Below are 14,313 nucleotides of genomic sequence, written 5' to 3'. Positions count from 1 at the left end.
AACAAGAGTTTGAAGGAAGCTGTGAATGTTGCTTTAGAAGGAGATCGGAAGCAGGTTTGGTTTGGTTCGGTTAGGTCACTAGTGAGCCAGTCTTTCGTGGAGAAATCTTTCTGGGCATCTTCGGTTGGAAGAAAGTTGAACCAGAGACCATGGAGGGTTGGCGATGCAAGCTATGGTGTGTGACTTTTGTCTTTGCTGGGTCTTGTCTCTCTGGCTGTATGAATAGGTTGCTATAGCGTCCCTTCCTATTTTCGCCGGAGCTTCTCTCTCTACCATCCATTTTCTTATAGTAGCTAGCTAAAACTAATCGGTATGGATTTTTTTTTTGACTGCCCAGCCAGTTAAAATCTCTACTACCAGGTGATCTACTAGCAGTACTCTCAACACTCCCAAAAATTTATACGTTTGGGAGAGAGAGTAACCTTCATATCCTGAACAAGCTGAAAAGAGGTCATATTCTTGTTGTCTGATGTATTTTTTTTCTTGGAAAACAAAAGGTTCATTGGGAGTAAGTGTATGGAATTGGTCTTTTCCCTTCCTAACTTCCCAACATGACTCTGAATCCCTGCTTCCTGAGCTTGGATTTTCTCCTGTCCAAGTTCTTAGCACACCAGCTCTTAATATTTTGAATCACTATTTCTAGCATTTGACCATGAAGTCTCTTTTGATTCAGAACCTATTCAAATTTAACTCTAGAGCTCATTAGATCTCAAATAGTTTTAGGACCCACTGGCTCTTCTTTTATTGTCGAGCTTCATGGTTTTCATTGATGTTGAGAATTTGCTAGCTAACGCCACTCATAGAGTGCTTCATTCTGGGAAAGACAGCCATTTGGCCAACTTTCTTAGCAGTAAAGCCTTGAAATAGTCATTGGGGTCATGTTGGCTTAATCAAATGTACTACAGATGATCTAGGTGGATCATCAAACTCAATATAGATTACTTTAATTACTATGAAGATCCAGGAGGATCATTAGATTTAATGTGGATCACTTTTGCCGCTACAATAACTTAATATGGAATACATCGGCCACTACAAGTAGAACTAGATAGAATCCAGGGATAAGATCTACCACATCAAAAAGTCAAATTACATGAGGTAATAAGTTGATCGTACAATGTTTGATTAAGATGAACTTGTTTTTTTTTTTGAAATTAGATATCCTTTCGAGATCTACAACTTGGATATGGCCCCTAAGGGGCTAAATGGCAAAAATTTTATTTATATAGACCTTGAAATGGGCTAGTCAAATCGAAATTTTTCTTTTTGAAAAATATTTTGATCAGTAGTTATCTTTCAATTCGTGAAGAATTAAATGGAATATAAAAAATAAAATTGTGTAGAAGTTGAGATTTATCTTTTATGAAATTTTAGTTTTTTTTTTCATAATTTTTTATATTAATCATATGTTTCTGCATAAAGCTAATCTTATTTAAGCTAGGATGAGAAGTTCAACCCAAATTGTTCAATGGTGGACATCCTTTTAGAAGACAAATCTGATCCGAATTATGTAAAGATGAATGTCACAATTATAAATAGGAACTATATACCTTAGCATATAGCATAGAGAATTAATCAATGAAAGAAAATGATGATTTAAGCCCTACTTTCGTAATTCTTTTATCATCTTCTTTTTTTTTTTCAAAGAGATCGAAGTTGAGCGAGTTGAAAAAAATCTTTCTTCTCCCTAATTAGATTAAGTTGGTATCAAAGTGTCAGTTTTCTACATCTATGAGGTTTCAGTTATGGTTCAGATGTGCGACCAATTTAAGCAATTAGGAAAAATGCTATCCATACTTCCACTATATCGAAGGATAAAATACAAGTATAGCTACCAGTTCTATTTCAATGGATGATGAAATAAAGAAACATCTCACATAATTAGAAGAGAAGATTGCCCAACTCATAGCATTTCTCAATTGGTGGTGCCTTCAACACAATTACCAGCAACTCCTATAGTAAAGTCTCCTATATCTAGAGATCAAGATCTATCATCTAACAAGAAAGACCAAATCTCGAAATATCTCCAAGCAAAATCAAGCGGTTCATCTGTGAGGCAGGGAAGCAAGTGTTTCCATCTTCAATTATGATTTAACAAGAGTTAAATCCCCTAAATATGGGGAGATCTGAAATAGGTAGATCAATAGACTCAATGTGGACCATTTTGACTATTATGAATATCCAGGAGGATCATCAGACTCGATATAGATCACTTTCGTCATTATAAAGACTCGATGTAGATCACATCGGCCATTATGAGTAAAGGTAGGTAAAATTCAAGAGTGAGATCCATCACATCAAGAAATAAAATCATATGCCAAACTTTAGGAGATGATAACTTGGTCATATGATATTCCATTAAGATGATCTTTCTTATGATATTTGATATTCTTTTGGAGATCTACAACTTTGAGATAGCCTCCAAAGGGACCCAATTGGGCTAAAATTTTATTGTTTAGGTCTCAAAACGGACAAATCAAATCAAAATTTTTCTTTTCTAAAAAGACTTCAACCGAAAGTTATCTTTCAATCCATAAATAATTAGGAGCAATAGAAGACAGTTAATATATATAGAAGTCGAGATCTATTTTACATAAAAGTTTAGTATTTTTCATAATTTTTTATATTAATCATGATTTTTTTTTATAGACCTAGTCCTATTTAAGTTAGAAAGAATAGTCCAATCCAAATTGTTCAATGATAGACGTCCTTCTAAAAAAGAATCCAATCCAAATTGTATAAGAACAAATATTACTATTATATAATAGGGGCTATATATCTCAGTATATAGTATGAAAAATTAATCAGTGAAAAAAAAAGAGATTTAAGTCTTACACTCACAATTCTTTGATCATATTTTTTTTCTTTTGAGAGATACAAGTTGAGCAGGTTAGAGAAAATATTTCTTCTTCCCGATCGGATCAAAAGAAGTTGTCAATTGTTAAACAACAAATACTTTTCAAAACTTTTTTTTTCTTTTTTTTCTGCAGACTTGTCCAATCCGTGTGGCCATTTCAAATGATGTAGGGTAGAAGACCTTATTATATATAAATATATATCAAAAACAACATCGTAATGCATGAAACAGATCCAAAAGGATCTAAGCAAGGAAATACCCTAAACAGTTATTTATCCAACAAATGCCAGTGAAACTTCAATTTGCTGGTTAGCGTCATGCCACACTCCCAGTGATTGCTAATTGGCAAGCCCGGAGGAGAGTGGTGCCAAAAATGTAATTTGAGCAACGGCTGCTGACAAATATTTAGATATTTATATATTAGGGATATAATGTTCCCACCGAGGCGAAAAGAAAGTTTTTATCATCAACAGGCAGGAGCTCAACGAATGGACGAAAGCCTTTCAATAAAAAGATCAAATGTCTCATCTCGATCTAACATGCTAACCCGCACAAATTTGGGTTCTGCCCCAAAAAAGCGCCCACCTCGAGCAATGATCTTGTGGCTCCTTAGAAAGCTCGCACAGTCTTCTATTCCTTCTTTTTCACATTTCAACCATGCAAAGCCTGTAAAACAAAAGGATCAAAAAAGGAAGAAGAAGAAGAGAAACTCAAGTCAAATATAAGAAGCAGAAATTTATGTTACTTCCATCAAATAAACTAGCTACTTAGACAAGTCATAGATATTTTCCTTCTGAAGTCAACGAGTTAATCACAGAATTGTCGTGGCACGAGAGCACCCAAACAATATTCTATTTATGATAATAACGTAAAGATGATATTTGGGTCAGTATACTCAGAAAAAAACATGATAATTAAGGTGAAATAGAGAAATAATAAAGAGATTACCTAAACATGGTATTTTAAACACGACAAGACTATTAAGGTGAGATAGGGATATAAGATATTCTACTCTGATATGTGTTCTGAAATTATAATTATTAATAATTTATAAAATAAAAAAAATATCGTATTTCTAAGGAGATGATGGGATAAATAGGATCTCATACATTGATGAGATCTGTTGGGGTAAGTCAATCGACCCTCGACTCAAGTTAACCAACTCTGACTTCGACTCAACAAAGGCTGACCGACCGAACATACAACTCCGACTATTCTTCGGCTGACTGGACAAATCATACCGACTCGTTGTCGGCAGACCGACCGACATTCGGCTACTACCGATCAACAGTGAATAACTTGAATAATCTCTGACCCATGATCGTCGGCACATTAGAACTACTAGCCAATGGTTCACTCGGATCTTCTACCGACATATCAACACTACAGACGTATAGTCGGCCAATCTACTCAACATACTGTAACCGCTATGAATGGTTATCGACTACATATCACAGCAATTAGTGGGAATTAATAACCCACCAACTTCACAATTATGGTCCAATAATTTAGCACCATAAAAAGCAGGACCACGTGCTCGACGATTACATCAGAATCATTTATAAAAGGAAGATAAGTGAACAGTACCGATAAGGCCACTTCTGAGCCAGAGTTCTACTACTTTCGATATTCAGAAATCTACTGTTCACCAATTTCCTCTCTGACTTAAGCATTGGAGGGTTCTTGCCGGACACAACTCCGGTCTGTGAGGATATTATTTTGTAGGTGCTCATCACCGACGACAGACGACAGAAAGTTGGCCGCATCAAGATCGAAGCGACTAGTACGTATATTTTCATGATTACTCCCACGTAGTGCTGCTACCACCTGAGACTCTTTTAGACCAACTCAACCGCATAGAGGCAGAAGCAAACTAGCTTATGGAACATTCATCAAAGCCTAATACGAAAACTTGCAATTCCAATTTTAAACATGAGAAACAGGTAAGTTTTAAAAACTGTAGTCACATACCAGGAAGGATTTCAGCTGTCTCCCCGGTGAACTTGCAAGTTTCAGATGGGAACTCCGGCAAGCTAAAGATGCCTGAGGCTTCGACAATTTCTCGTAACTTCTTCCACCGATTGGCTAGAAGATGCCGGCCAAAAGCGAAGACCTTGTCTTGGTTTCCAGGGATTGGATTCTCATAGCTATCTGAGACTACTTTAAGAATCGTTGCTGCTCGAATCTGTGAGACTTTGGACACTCCAATTGTGCTTATCTCCAAAAATTTGACCATCTTCCGAGCAACAGCAGTGTCCTTCACCAGAGCCCACCTGTGAGAATAATTTGGCTCATGCAATGTAGCCAAAGATTATTGAAAAGAAACAAATTCTAATCTTATGGATAATAGATATGGAAGAGGCATGGTTACCCAATACGAGATCCAGCATGGCCAATGCTCTTTGAGAAAGTAAAGATCATAATGTCATGATCTGCTGGACCAGTAATTGGAGTATATTGAGGCCAATAGTAGGCCAGGTCATGGATTGTCTTTCCACCATCAGACTTCAAGACTGCTTGACTTAGAAAGCCATCAGGGTTTCTAGGAGAGCAGACCAACTCAATATATGAATCACCCTTAAACGTGCATGCATCCCCAGCCCACCGAAAAAGTCCGGACCGAAGGTGATTCATAAGTGGTTCATATGACTGCAATCGGAAAACTTGTTAAATTTGACTAAAAAAATATATATTTTCCATCAGCTCATCAATCTAAAACCATGAAAAGCTCAATTATCTGTGCTCTCTAATTTGTGCAGTTTTGTCAAGTCAACAGATTGTTAGGGTTATTATCATATCCATAGGTTGTGACTATTTGAAATTAATCAAAGTCATCTAAATCCAGTGGAAAGAGAAAATAGGCATCCGTGGATCTCTCTCACTCTTAGAAAATGCGAGCCGAATGGGCCAATAGGACCAATTTGTGCAAGATTTTTAGCCTAATTATATAAAAATATCCAAACAGACCTTTAGTGTGCCACAGATCATGTGTATGAAACTGAACAAAACACATTGCATTAACGCTTTTCCAATATTATCAGAATATAAACTAATGGAAGACATAATTATGAGAATTATCAGAAGCACTTCTCTCAAAAATTAGAATCATCAGAAGCTAAGACAACAAAACTATGTACCAAACAAATGAAGACTAACGGCACTAAAAAATATAGATGGAAAACGAGCACTAACACCTTGTTGGAGAAAAGCCATTCTCTTATGCTATTTATATTGGAAAATAATATAGCTTTTAATTTATGGAAGGCTAATCAACTCAATCGGGTTATAAATCCATTAATCACATATTTACTTGGGAAAAAAAACTAATGAGCGCATCATGGTTGCTCTCTATCCAACTTTCATTGACTTTGCAAGGCATTTTTTGTTTTCCAGAAGCCGAACGGAATAATGTTAAATAAAGTAGTTGAAACAACATCACATCTGTTACACACTCTTTTATATTGACACAAGTGCAAGTATAAGCGTGCATATCTTCTGAAGTGTGACATTCTTTTTATGCCTCAGAAAAAGAGTGTCAAATTCTTCTAGCTTTTTAGATTTTTCTTACGCATCTATATAGAATTTATCATATATATATATATAGTAATCATTCCAAAGTGTTTGAAGTTAAGTACCTCAAAATTAATAAACCGAAGGGAGTACAAAACATCAAATCTTATATAAATCGAAAACATGGAGGGTTTTAAGCTTGATATACATTGTTGACACTTTCTTTACACTCTAAGCTTTTGAGGCCTATTGGTTACTCAAAAATATTATACGATATCTATAATATTGCTTTATCATTTATTTCTTATTAAACATTTTTCTTGTCCATAAAATGGCAAAGCAACATTATTTTTCAAAGAACAATTTTATATATATGTAAACCGTACTCTTTAGTTTATAGCAATACTATTTTTAAAGATCAGTTTTATGTTCATAAACCTTATCTAAGATAGAACTAATTAATACCCTTTAGTTTATTGCTAGTCATAAATTTTACCTACATATTTTGAGCATCAAATTTGGTGCAACGGAGTGGAGCTTACCGAGTAGTAAGGCACGGCAGAAACTACGCTTATTGGCTCAGGGGCATCAGATGGTGACAAAGCATAGACCGCAGCTTGCAAGAGTTGGCTGGAGCCAGTGCCCACGATTATGCGTCTGTCCTCGGTCACAGCGTTGCCTACAAGGTTGTGCAGGCGTCGTATCTCTTGAGCAAACTCGGGTTCAAGAAACCAGCACAAGTTGGTCGCGTCCGAGAAATAACTTATCGTTTGCCAACTCGGAATGGTGATGGTGCCGCGATCCCCCATCCCTTTCCAAAATGACTCGTACATGGTTGGGTCTCCGCTGCATCGTTAGTTTGACATCAGTATCATTATAACCAACGTTTTGTGTACCGACTAGCCGAAGACACACGTTACACGAAGTTGAATGTATGGAAATATATTTTTTTTAAATTTGATCAGATTAAAATAAAATTATATATAAATAATAAAATAATATTCATTTAAATTTTTAATATCACTTCATATTCTCAATTATTTATATAAATAAATTTTAATTATAAAAATATAATAATATCATACATTAATAACATAATTTAATATGAAGAGATGTTAGATTTTAATTGTAAGAATATAATAATATCATATATTAATAACATAATTTAATGTGAAAATGTGTCCTTTACATGTGGTACAACAAAACTTATTTAATAAGTTGAGTTGGCAACACTCCAATACTCCTTCATAAAATATTATTTAATATATATATATATATATATATATATATATATATATATATATATATATATATATATGGTCCCTTGATCTGATCTTTTTTCCTACATATAGCTACTATGTTTGATTAGGCCACGTACAAGTTGCATATACAGCTCATTGATTAACATGGTTGTGCAAACTATATGCAGCTATCTCGACGATATATGTAAATATTAGAAATATAAAGGAGCTTAGCACCAATCCTAATTTTTTTGATTGGACTTTAATTAACATGTGGTCTCTTGACCACTAGTGTTTAATTTTTAGTCTTGTAACACTTACACTTTTATAGCAGATGGTTATAATAATTCTTGTATACAATTATATTGTCCCTTCACATGGTTATACTATTTCTACACGCACTTATATCTGTATACCATGTTGTTTATTATTAGGGATAAAAGCAATATGGATAATATCTATACGAATCTATTTTTATATCCGAATCAATCTGGATATAGACAGAAATTTGAAGATCTGATTAATATCCATATTCGTATCCACATCCATCAAAGAAAAATGGATATGGATATGGATAGACAACTATCACATCTATATCCCAATATCTGAATCTACTTGTAATCCTACATAATTTTATATAATATTTATTAATTTTTAAAAAAATATACAATCATAAAAACATGCTATCGACTTAATTTATCATTTATTTGGTAATATCTTTGATTCTATAATCATAAAATTTAATTATGTAACTTATATCAATAATTATATCCATACTTTCAATATTCGAATTGTATCTATATCCTTTTAAAATAAATATGGATATAAATTTTTGAATCCGAATAATATCTATATTTGTATTCGTCAAAAAAAATAAATATGGATATTGATATGCTGGTATCCGATCATATCCGATCTTATTTCAGTCCTATTTGTTACTATATATATATATATATATATATATATATATATATATATATAGTTATATAACTATTTATAGCCATCACAGGTTTGGAATTAAAGAAACTTTGAAATTGAAAGTGGATGTTAGAATCCACTCAAGATGAACTAAAAGTTGTAGTTCGGTAAACGGAGAGACCGGCTATTAAATACAACAATAACATATGCACTCATATGTGCCAACATACGTGTCCATATATTATATATGATTTAAAATGTTAGGAAATTTTAAAGAAAATATGAAATTGTACAAAAGTTTGGGAAATAATTAGGATAATTAAGAATAACAAGACAAAGATGGTGCAATTATTGTTTCTATATATTATTATCATATATCCAAAAACCCCTTCAAAAAAGAAAGGCAATGTCACTATGGTTTCTAGCACCATAATTAACAAATTAAACTTTAAATGTCAAGTCCAAAAATTATTTAATTTAAGAATAAAATTTATAAAAAGAATTGTTGTCTATTCTGTTTCTGAAAAAATAGGGGCATGTTTGAATATTCTTGGAGGATTGAGTTAAAAATCCTAATGAAATCTTGTATTTTCTAAGAAACTGTCCAAATCCAGTTCAGATCCTATCTTTTGGGCTATGGGAATAGAAAACCTCAATGGATTTTTTTTGTTCATAGGATCTGGGCTGGGTGGAGTTTGGGTTAATACAAATTTATACCTAAATAGGTGGTTCAATCTAGAAATCCTATGATTATCACGTAGAAATAGCTGAAGAGGTTCTTAAATGAACTCTCTTTCTTTTGGAGTGGTTGTCTTTTGCCATCACCGTTCAACGGCAAGATGTGATTTTCCGGCCTCCCCTGCGGTGACGGCATCCAACCAAACCAATAAAAACTAAAGCGCAGCGGGCGGTGGTGAGGATACTCACAACTCGAGATCAACAACGGAGTCCTTGGAGACTGGGGGCCTGCCGCTGGTGTCGCTGATGACGATCTCGTGCTTCGCGGCCCCGCCCTCCTTACACTGCTCCATTACTTCCGTCTCCCTCCCTCGTTCCTCTCCTTCTTCTTCTTCTACCCTTTGGACCTTCCCACCGGCCTCTCTATATATAAAAAGAAGGGAATAGGCCACATTAATTTTTGACGCAGATATGTAGGATTTATTGTCCACGAATATGCCCTGGATTCAAATTTCTTTCTTTTCCTTTTGGCAGGTATCCTGGATTAATTAGATTTCATAATATCCTGTTTCTTCTGTCATCCCGGAGCACTGGATAAGATTTGCATATATTTGCTACAAAGAGATACATTCCAATTATTGCGGATATCTTTTATTGGTTTGCTAATCTGCGTTTCGCCTCCTGGATTTGAAAAACATGGAAGGTATAGATGCAAAGGAAGGCTCTCTCTTTTTTTTCTTTTTCTTTTTTTTGTTAATTTTTTTATTTATTTTTTTGGATATAAATGGATGGTCACATCAGTCTAGTGCGAGAACAGTCCAAAATATTAAAATACATAAAATCTCGTAGGGCCAGCGGGCAATCCTCACCCTTTCTCCAAATCCAGCAAAGGATGGATGTTTAGCCATTGTAAAAATTTCTTTTGCAATTTATGCCATAAATAGTTCGGGTGACCCATGACCTGACCCGATCCACTTAGACCTAATCCAACCTAATTTAAAGGACGTTTAGGGCTGGATCGAATTTTAAAATTAAGTTTATTTTATTTTTCGGGTTAGATATGGGTTTATTGAATTTGGATCTGATTTGACCCTACCCAATCCACTTGATTTCTGAGTCAATTTTAAATCTTCTACTTTATAACCCAAATCTAATATACTATTATTATCTAAACCTATTTGAGCCTCTAAGTTGTGATTTAAAATTTGTATGAGCAATTTCTTTGATATAAAGATCGATTTAAAATTATTTTTATATTCTAATTTATTTGAAAGAAATACTGTTTATTGTCTATTTTATATTGGTTAATAGTGGTTGGTTATGTGATAATTAAAATATAGTCGGCTACATTGGATTAGGATCCGATATAGATCTGAATTTTTTGGATTGGAGTTGGGTTATACATGAACCTAACCTAATTTGAATGACCTATTGGGTACGAAAATTTTGGTCATGGACCGAATTCAACCCATCTGATCTTCTATTGGATTGGGTTTGGATCTAATATTTGGACCTGATTAAGAAATCGAGTTGAGTTGAGTTCCCTTATAACCTAATCTGATCTGACCCTTTTGCACCCCTATCTGCAATGCAACGTATATGTATGAATTGGGTGGAAGGCATGGATGCTGTATACATTGGGAGAACATGAGTATGAGAAAGCTAATTCACATTTGTAAGCTGATTTCGAATAGGAATCGGCTTCTCTCCACTCTATTAAATGAGCCCGCCCTCTCTCTTGGATGACCATCACCAAAGCCATCGAAAATTGCAGCCAAGCACTGTCGAGAAGCCAAATACTATTGCCTAGTGAGATAACTCAAGAGGCAGGGTGAATTAAATTTTCTAAAATATTTTACAACTTAAAATAGATATGTGCACAATTTAAGTGAGCTATATGAAGATGGAGTCGAAGCAATAAATGGATGTGCAGAGTTATACAACAATAAATAAAGCAAGACAAAAGAAATCAAAGCCACAAATAAAGATCAAGTCTTATAGTGGTTCATTATCAAGCACAATACCTACATCCACTCCCCAAGCAATCTCTTAGAAATTTTAACTATAATCACTAAGATTACAGCCCAATTATTTTATCTGGATCACAATTAAATCTAGTTGGTTTTTCTTAGGCACACCAACCAAAATCTTTACCAAGCCTAGGGCTAAATACAGGTCGGGTTTGATTGGGTTGAGAGAACAATTTCATCTGACCGAACCCAATCAGGTTGAAAAAAAATTCAATCCACTGCCGACTTATCATGTATCAACCGTTTGAAATCAAAGTAAATAGTTTGTAGCCGGTTCGGATGGGTTGTATCGGTTTGGGCTTCAATATTGATCTAATATTGATTTTAAGTCCAATATTGATCCACTTAAGCTTATTTACTTTTTTTATCAATTTAATATAAAAAAATATAAACATTATAAGTTATAAATTTTGAACTTATTTTTGAACCTATACAAAATAAAATAGAAAAAAAAATTACTCATCTAAAAGCAACTACATCTGAAATATTTTACTTTAAAATTATCTTAAATTGATATACTTCTATCAATAATTCAATATTAATATTTTTATGAATTCAAATGGATGACACGGTGTTTTTTAGAATGATGTATTGAAGTTTAAATGATGCCGTCCCAAAATGAAAGTGAGTTTATGAAGTACTACGTCGATTGGGTTTGATTTTATACAGTTTAAAAGTGTAGAAACCAAACTCGACTGTAAATAATTGATTTTTTACAAATTCTAACCTGATTCCATCTGATTTATATCTTTCAACCGATTGAAACTGATGTTTATTAAGTCTGATTGGGTGGGTTCCTTTGGGTTTTGGTTATTTTCTCAGCCCTAGCCAAGCCACTCCTAGGCTTATACACAATCTAATTCAAAGCTTAGATGGGCTTATCTCTTAAATTTCAATCTCAATTGAAACTTATAAATAACATAAAGTACAATACAATTTAAAGCACAAAGAAGAAGCTCTTTAATATGCAAATAAAAAAGTCGATGAAGCCTAAGCTGAAGAGATGAGAAGCTTTGTAATCAATGTGTCCTTCTTTCTCTTAAAAATACTTGAATGCATAAGAACCAGATGGTTGAAATTTGGCTTTTCTTCTTGAATATTCACTAATTACTCAAACAAAATTTTTTGCCTTTCAATGCACTTCTCTCTTGTTCTCTAGTATTCTTTTATGTTCTTTTCTTTCATTAAAGTCTTTGGCATCTTATATCCTTGTTAGAATGTCTAAAAATAAGTTTCTAGTCGTTAGGAATCGAGAACTAGCTGTTGGAGGTATTCTGTACAAATTTGCAGCTTCTAAAAAATTAGTCGTTAAAATTGTCAACTACAGTAGAGTCAACTCGAGTAGATCTAGAATCGACTCGAGCTATCTTAAAGTTGACTCAAAGTCTTCAGAGATCAATCAGAAGATTATACATAGAAAAACTACTCTCTATCTTTCTTCAGTGAGTCGACTCGAGCCCTATGTCACTTGATACTAGCATATCGGAGTCAACTCGAAACTTTCAGGAGTCGACTCTAGATCTTCTTCACTTAAATTTTTATAGTGCAGCTTTCTTGAAACTTACTTCTTTAGATGGATGGCATGGAACTTTTTGAAATATAGCTCTAGCTTCTTGAAGTCTCTTTTCAAATACTTGAGCAACTTGTTAGTATCAATTATATACTTAAATATTTTATTTTTATTAAAATTAAATCTAGAACTAACAATCTCTCTCTTTTTGATGATGACAAAACTTTAAGTATATAAAATAATAGGACTGAAAAGATGTTCCAAAATAAAAGATTATGCATATCATTAATGCTTATCATATAACTCAATCAATTTTTCTTATCAATTGAAGATTAAAAAATTTTAGAATATTGATTAGAGGCTACAGTCCTGCAACTGATATTAAAGCAATAAATTTAATTGATCGTTTCTTTTAAAATCTTTATCAATAATTAAGAGCAATAAATGAAATTTCATTGTATTTTTCATTTTCATGATAAATATCATTGAATTAAGCTAGGTTACTTATTTTCAAAATAAAGATTTAGATTGCTTAAATTTTCACTTGATTCATTTAATCTTTTCATTATATACTTAATCTTTCATTATTTGCTTTATCTTTCTCAATTTCTTTCTCATTATTTGCTTAATCTTTCTCATTCTTTCTCTTTGTTTGTTTAATCTTTCTCTCTCTTTTTGTCATCAGTAATAAATTAGTTAAGCACATGCACAAGATGAATATGTAAGAAGAAAAGCACATTTCATTTTATATATAGAATAGGATGTTCTATAAGATTGGAAAGTATGCAAAAAAATTTGACCTACAATAGTACATCTAAACATCAATATATCAACAAAGTAAACAACATAAACACTGCATAATAGTAAATGTAAGATACCAAATCATAACTTAGACCTAGTCCTCATCTAAGAAGACTTCTAGGGTAGAGGACGAACTAGTCCTGCTAGACGAGCCAATTGCGAAGGATGAAAATCTTACATCAGGTCTAGTAAAGCTCCTAAAGGATGGTCTAGGAGTGGATTGAGAGGAGGTGGATGGCTAGGAGATGGGTGGTTGGGTAGGAGATGCATGCTAGGATGGCTGTGGAGTGGCTAGACCGTGAGCAATGGATGGACCTAGTTCTACTATCACTACTGCCGATGCTGCTACTGCCACCTCTGCCATACCCCGAGGAGCATAAATCTATAGCTACTCAACCAGCTGTCCAATAAAGTTCAGAAATAACATAACACCAGACTTCTAGATTGTCCCCAGTCCTTTGACTTTTTGAATTTGCAACACTTTTTACTCAATCCTCCCCTTGAGTCATGTAGCCTCTCAAGTTAGATTAGAGAAGTCAGATGGCTTAATAGGTTTGTCTCTCTCCTCCAAAGCTGCCATCCTCTTGGTCAGTTTGCCAATCTCAATGCTAAGTCTACTAAACTCTATTTATAGCCACTCTATCTTAGGTCTCAATCCATCAATGACTATCTCAGTCAATCTCCTCATCTGGTCATCATCCAATCTAATACAAGAGGACTGAGTGGACTGATCCACTGCTGGTGGTGGTACTGCTAGTGCTAATGGTG

At 33.9% G+C, this 14,313-nt stretch overlaps 1 protein-coding gene across 1 annotated transcript; it reads right to left on the bottom strand.

The window, feature by feature from the left end:
* Positions 1 to 3,121: 3,121 nt before the first annotated feature.
* LOC105033654 (tryptophan aminotransferase-related protein 2) lies at positions 3,122 to 9,579 on the bottom strand. The gene is made up of 5 exons (XM_010908544.2): positions 9,454 to 9,579; positions 6,910 to 7,213; positions 5,229 to 5,506; positions 4,829 to 5,130; positions 3,122 to 3,523 (listed from the first exon to the last, which is right to left on the bottom strand). Exons 1-5 carry the CDS (start codon positions 9,555 to 9,557, stop codon positions 3,339 to 3,341), a joined length of 1,173 nt encoding a protein of 390 aa, XP_010906846.1. The 5' UTR covers positions 9,558 to 9,579; the 3' UTR covers positions 3,122 to 3,338.
* Between the last annotated feature and the right edge of the window lie 4,734 nt (positions 9,580 to 14,313).

The sequence above is a fragment of the Elaeis guineensis genome, chromosome 2, assembly GCF_000442705.2.
Source record: "Elaeis guineensis isolate ETL-2024a chromosome 2, EG11, whole genome shotgun sequence".
Lineage (NCBI taxonomy): Eukaryota > Viridiplantae > Streptophyta > Magnoliopsida > Arecales > Arecaceae > Elaeis > Elaeis guineensis.
This window is presented reverse-complemented; position numbering and strand designations above follow the sequence as displayed.

Bases quoted from the DNA above. Each gene is read 5' to 3' on its own strand.
- LOC105033654 (XM_010908544.2), bottom strand. From the start codon at position 9,557: ATGGAGCAGTGTAAGGAGGGCGGGGCCGCGAAGCACGAGATCGTCATC. The intron at 7,214-9,453 runs GTGAGTATCCTC...CTAACGATGCAG, and splicing joins TCCGTTGTTGATCTCGAGTT to CGGAGACCCAACCATGTACG. The intron at 5,131-5,228 runs GTAACCATGCCT...TTATTCTCACAG, and splicing joins CATGCTGGATCTCGTATTGG to GTGGGCTCTGGTGAAGGACA.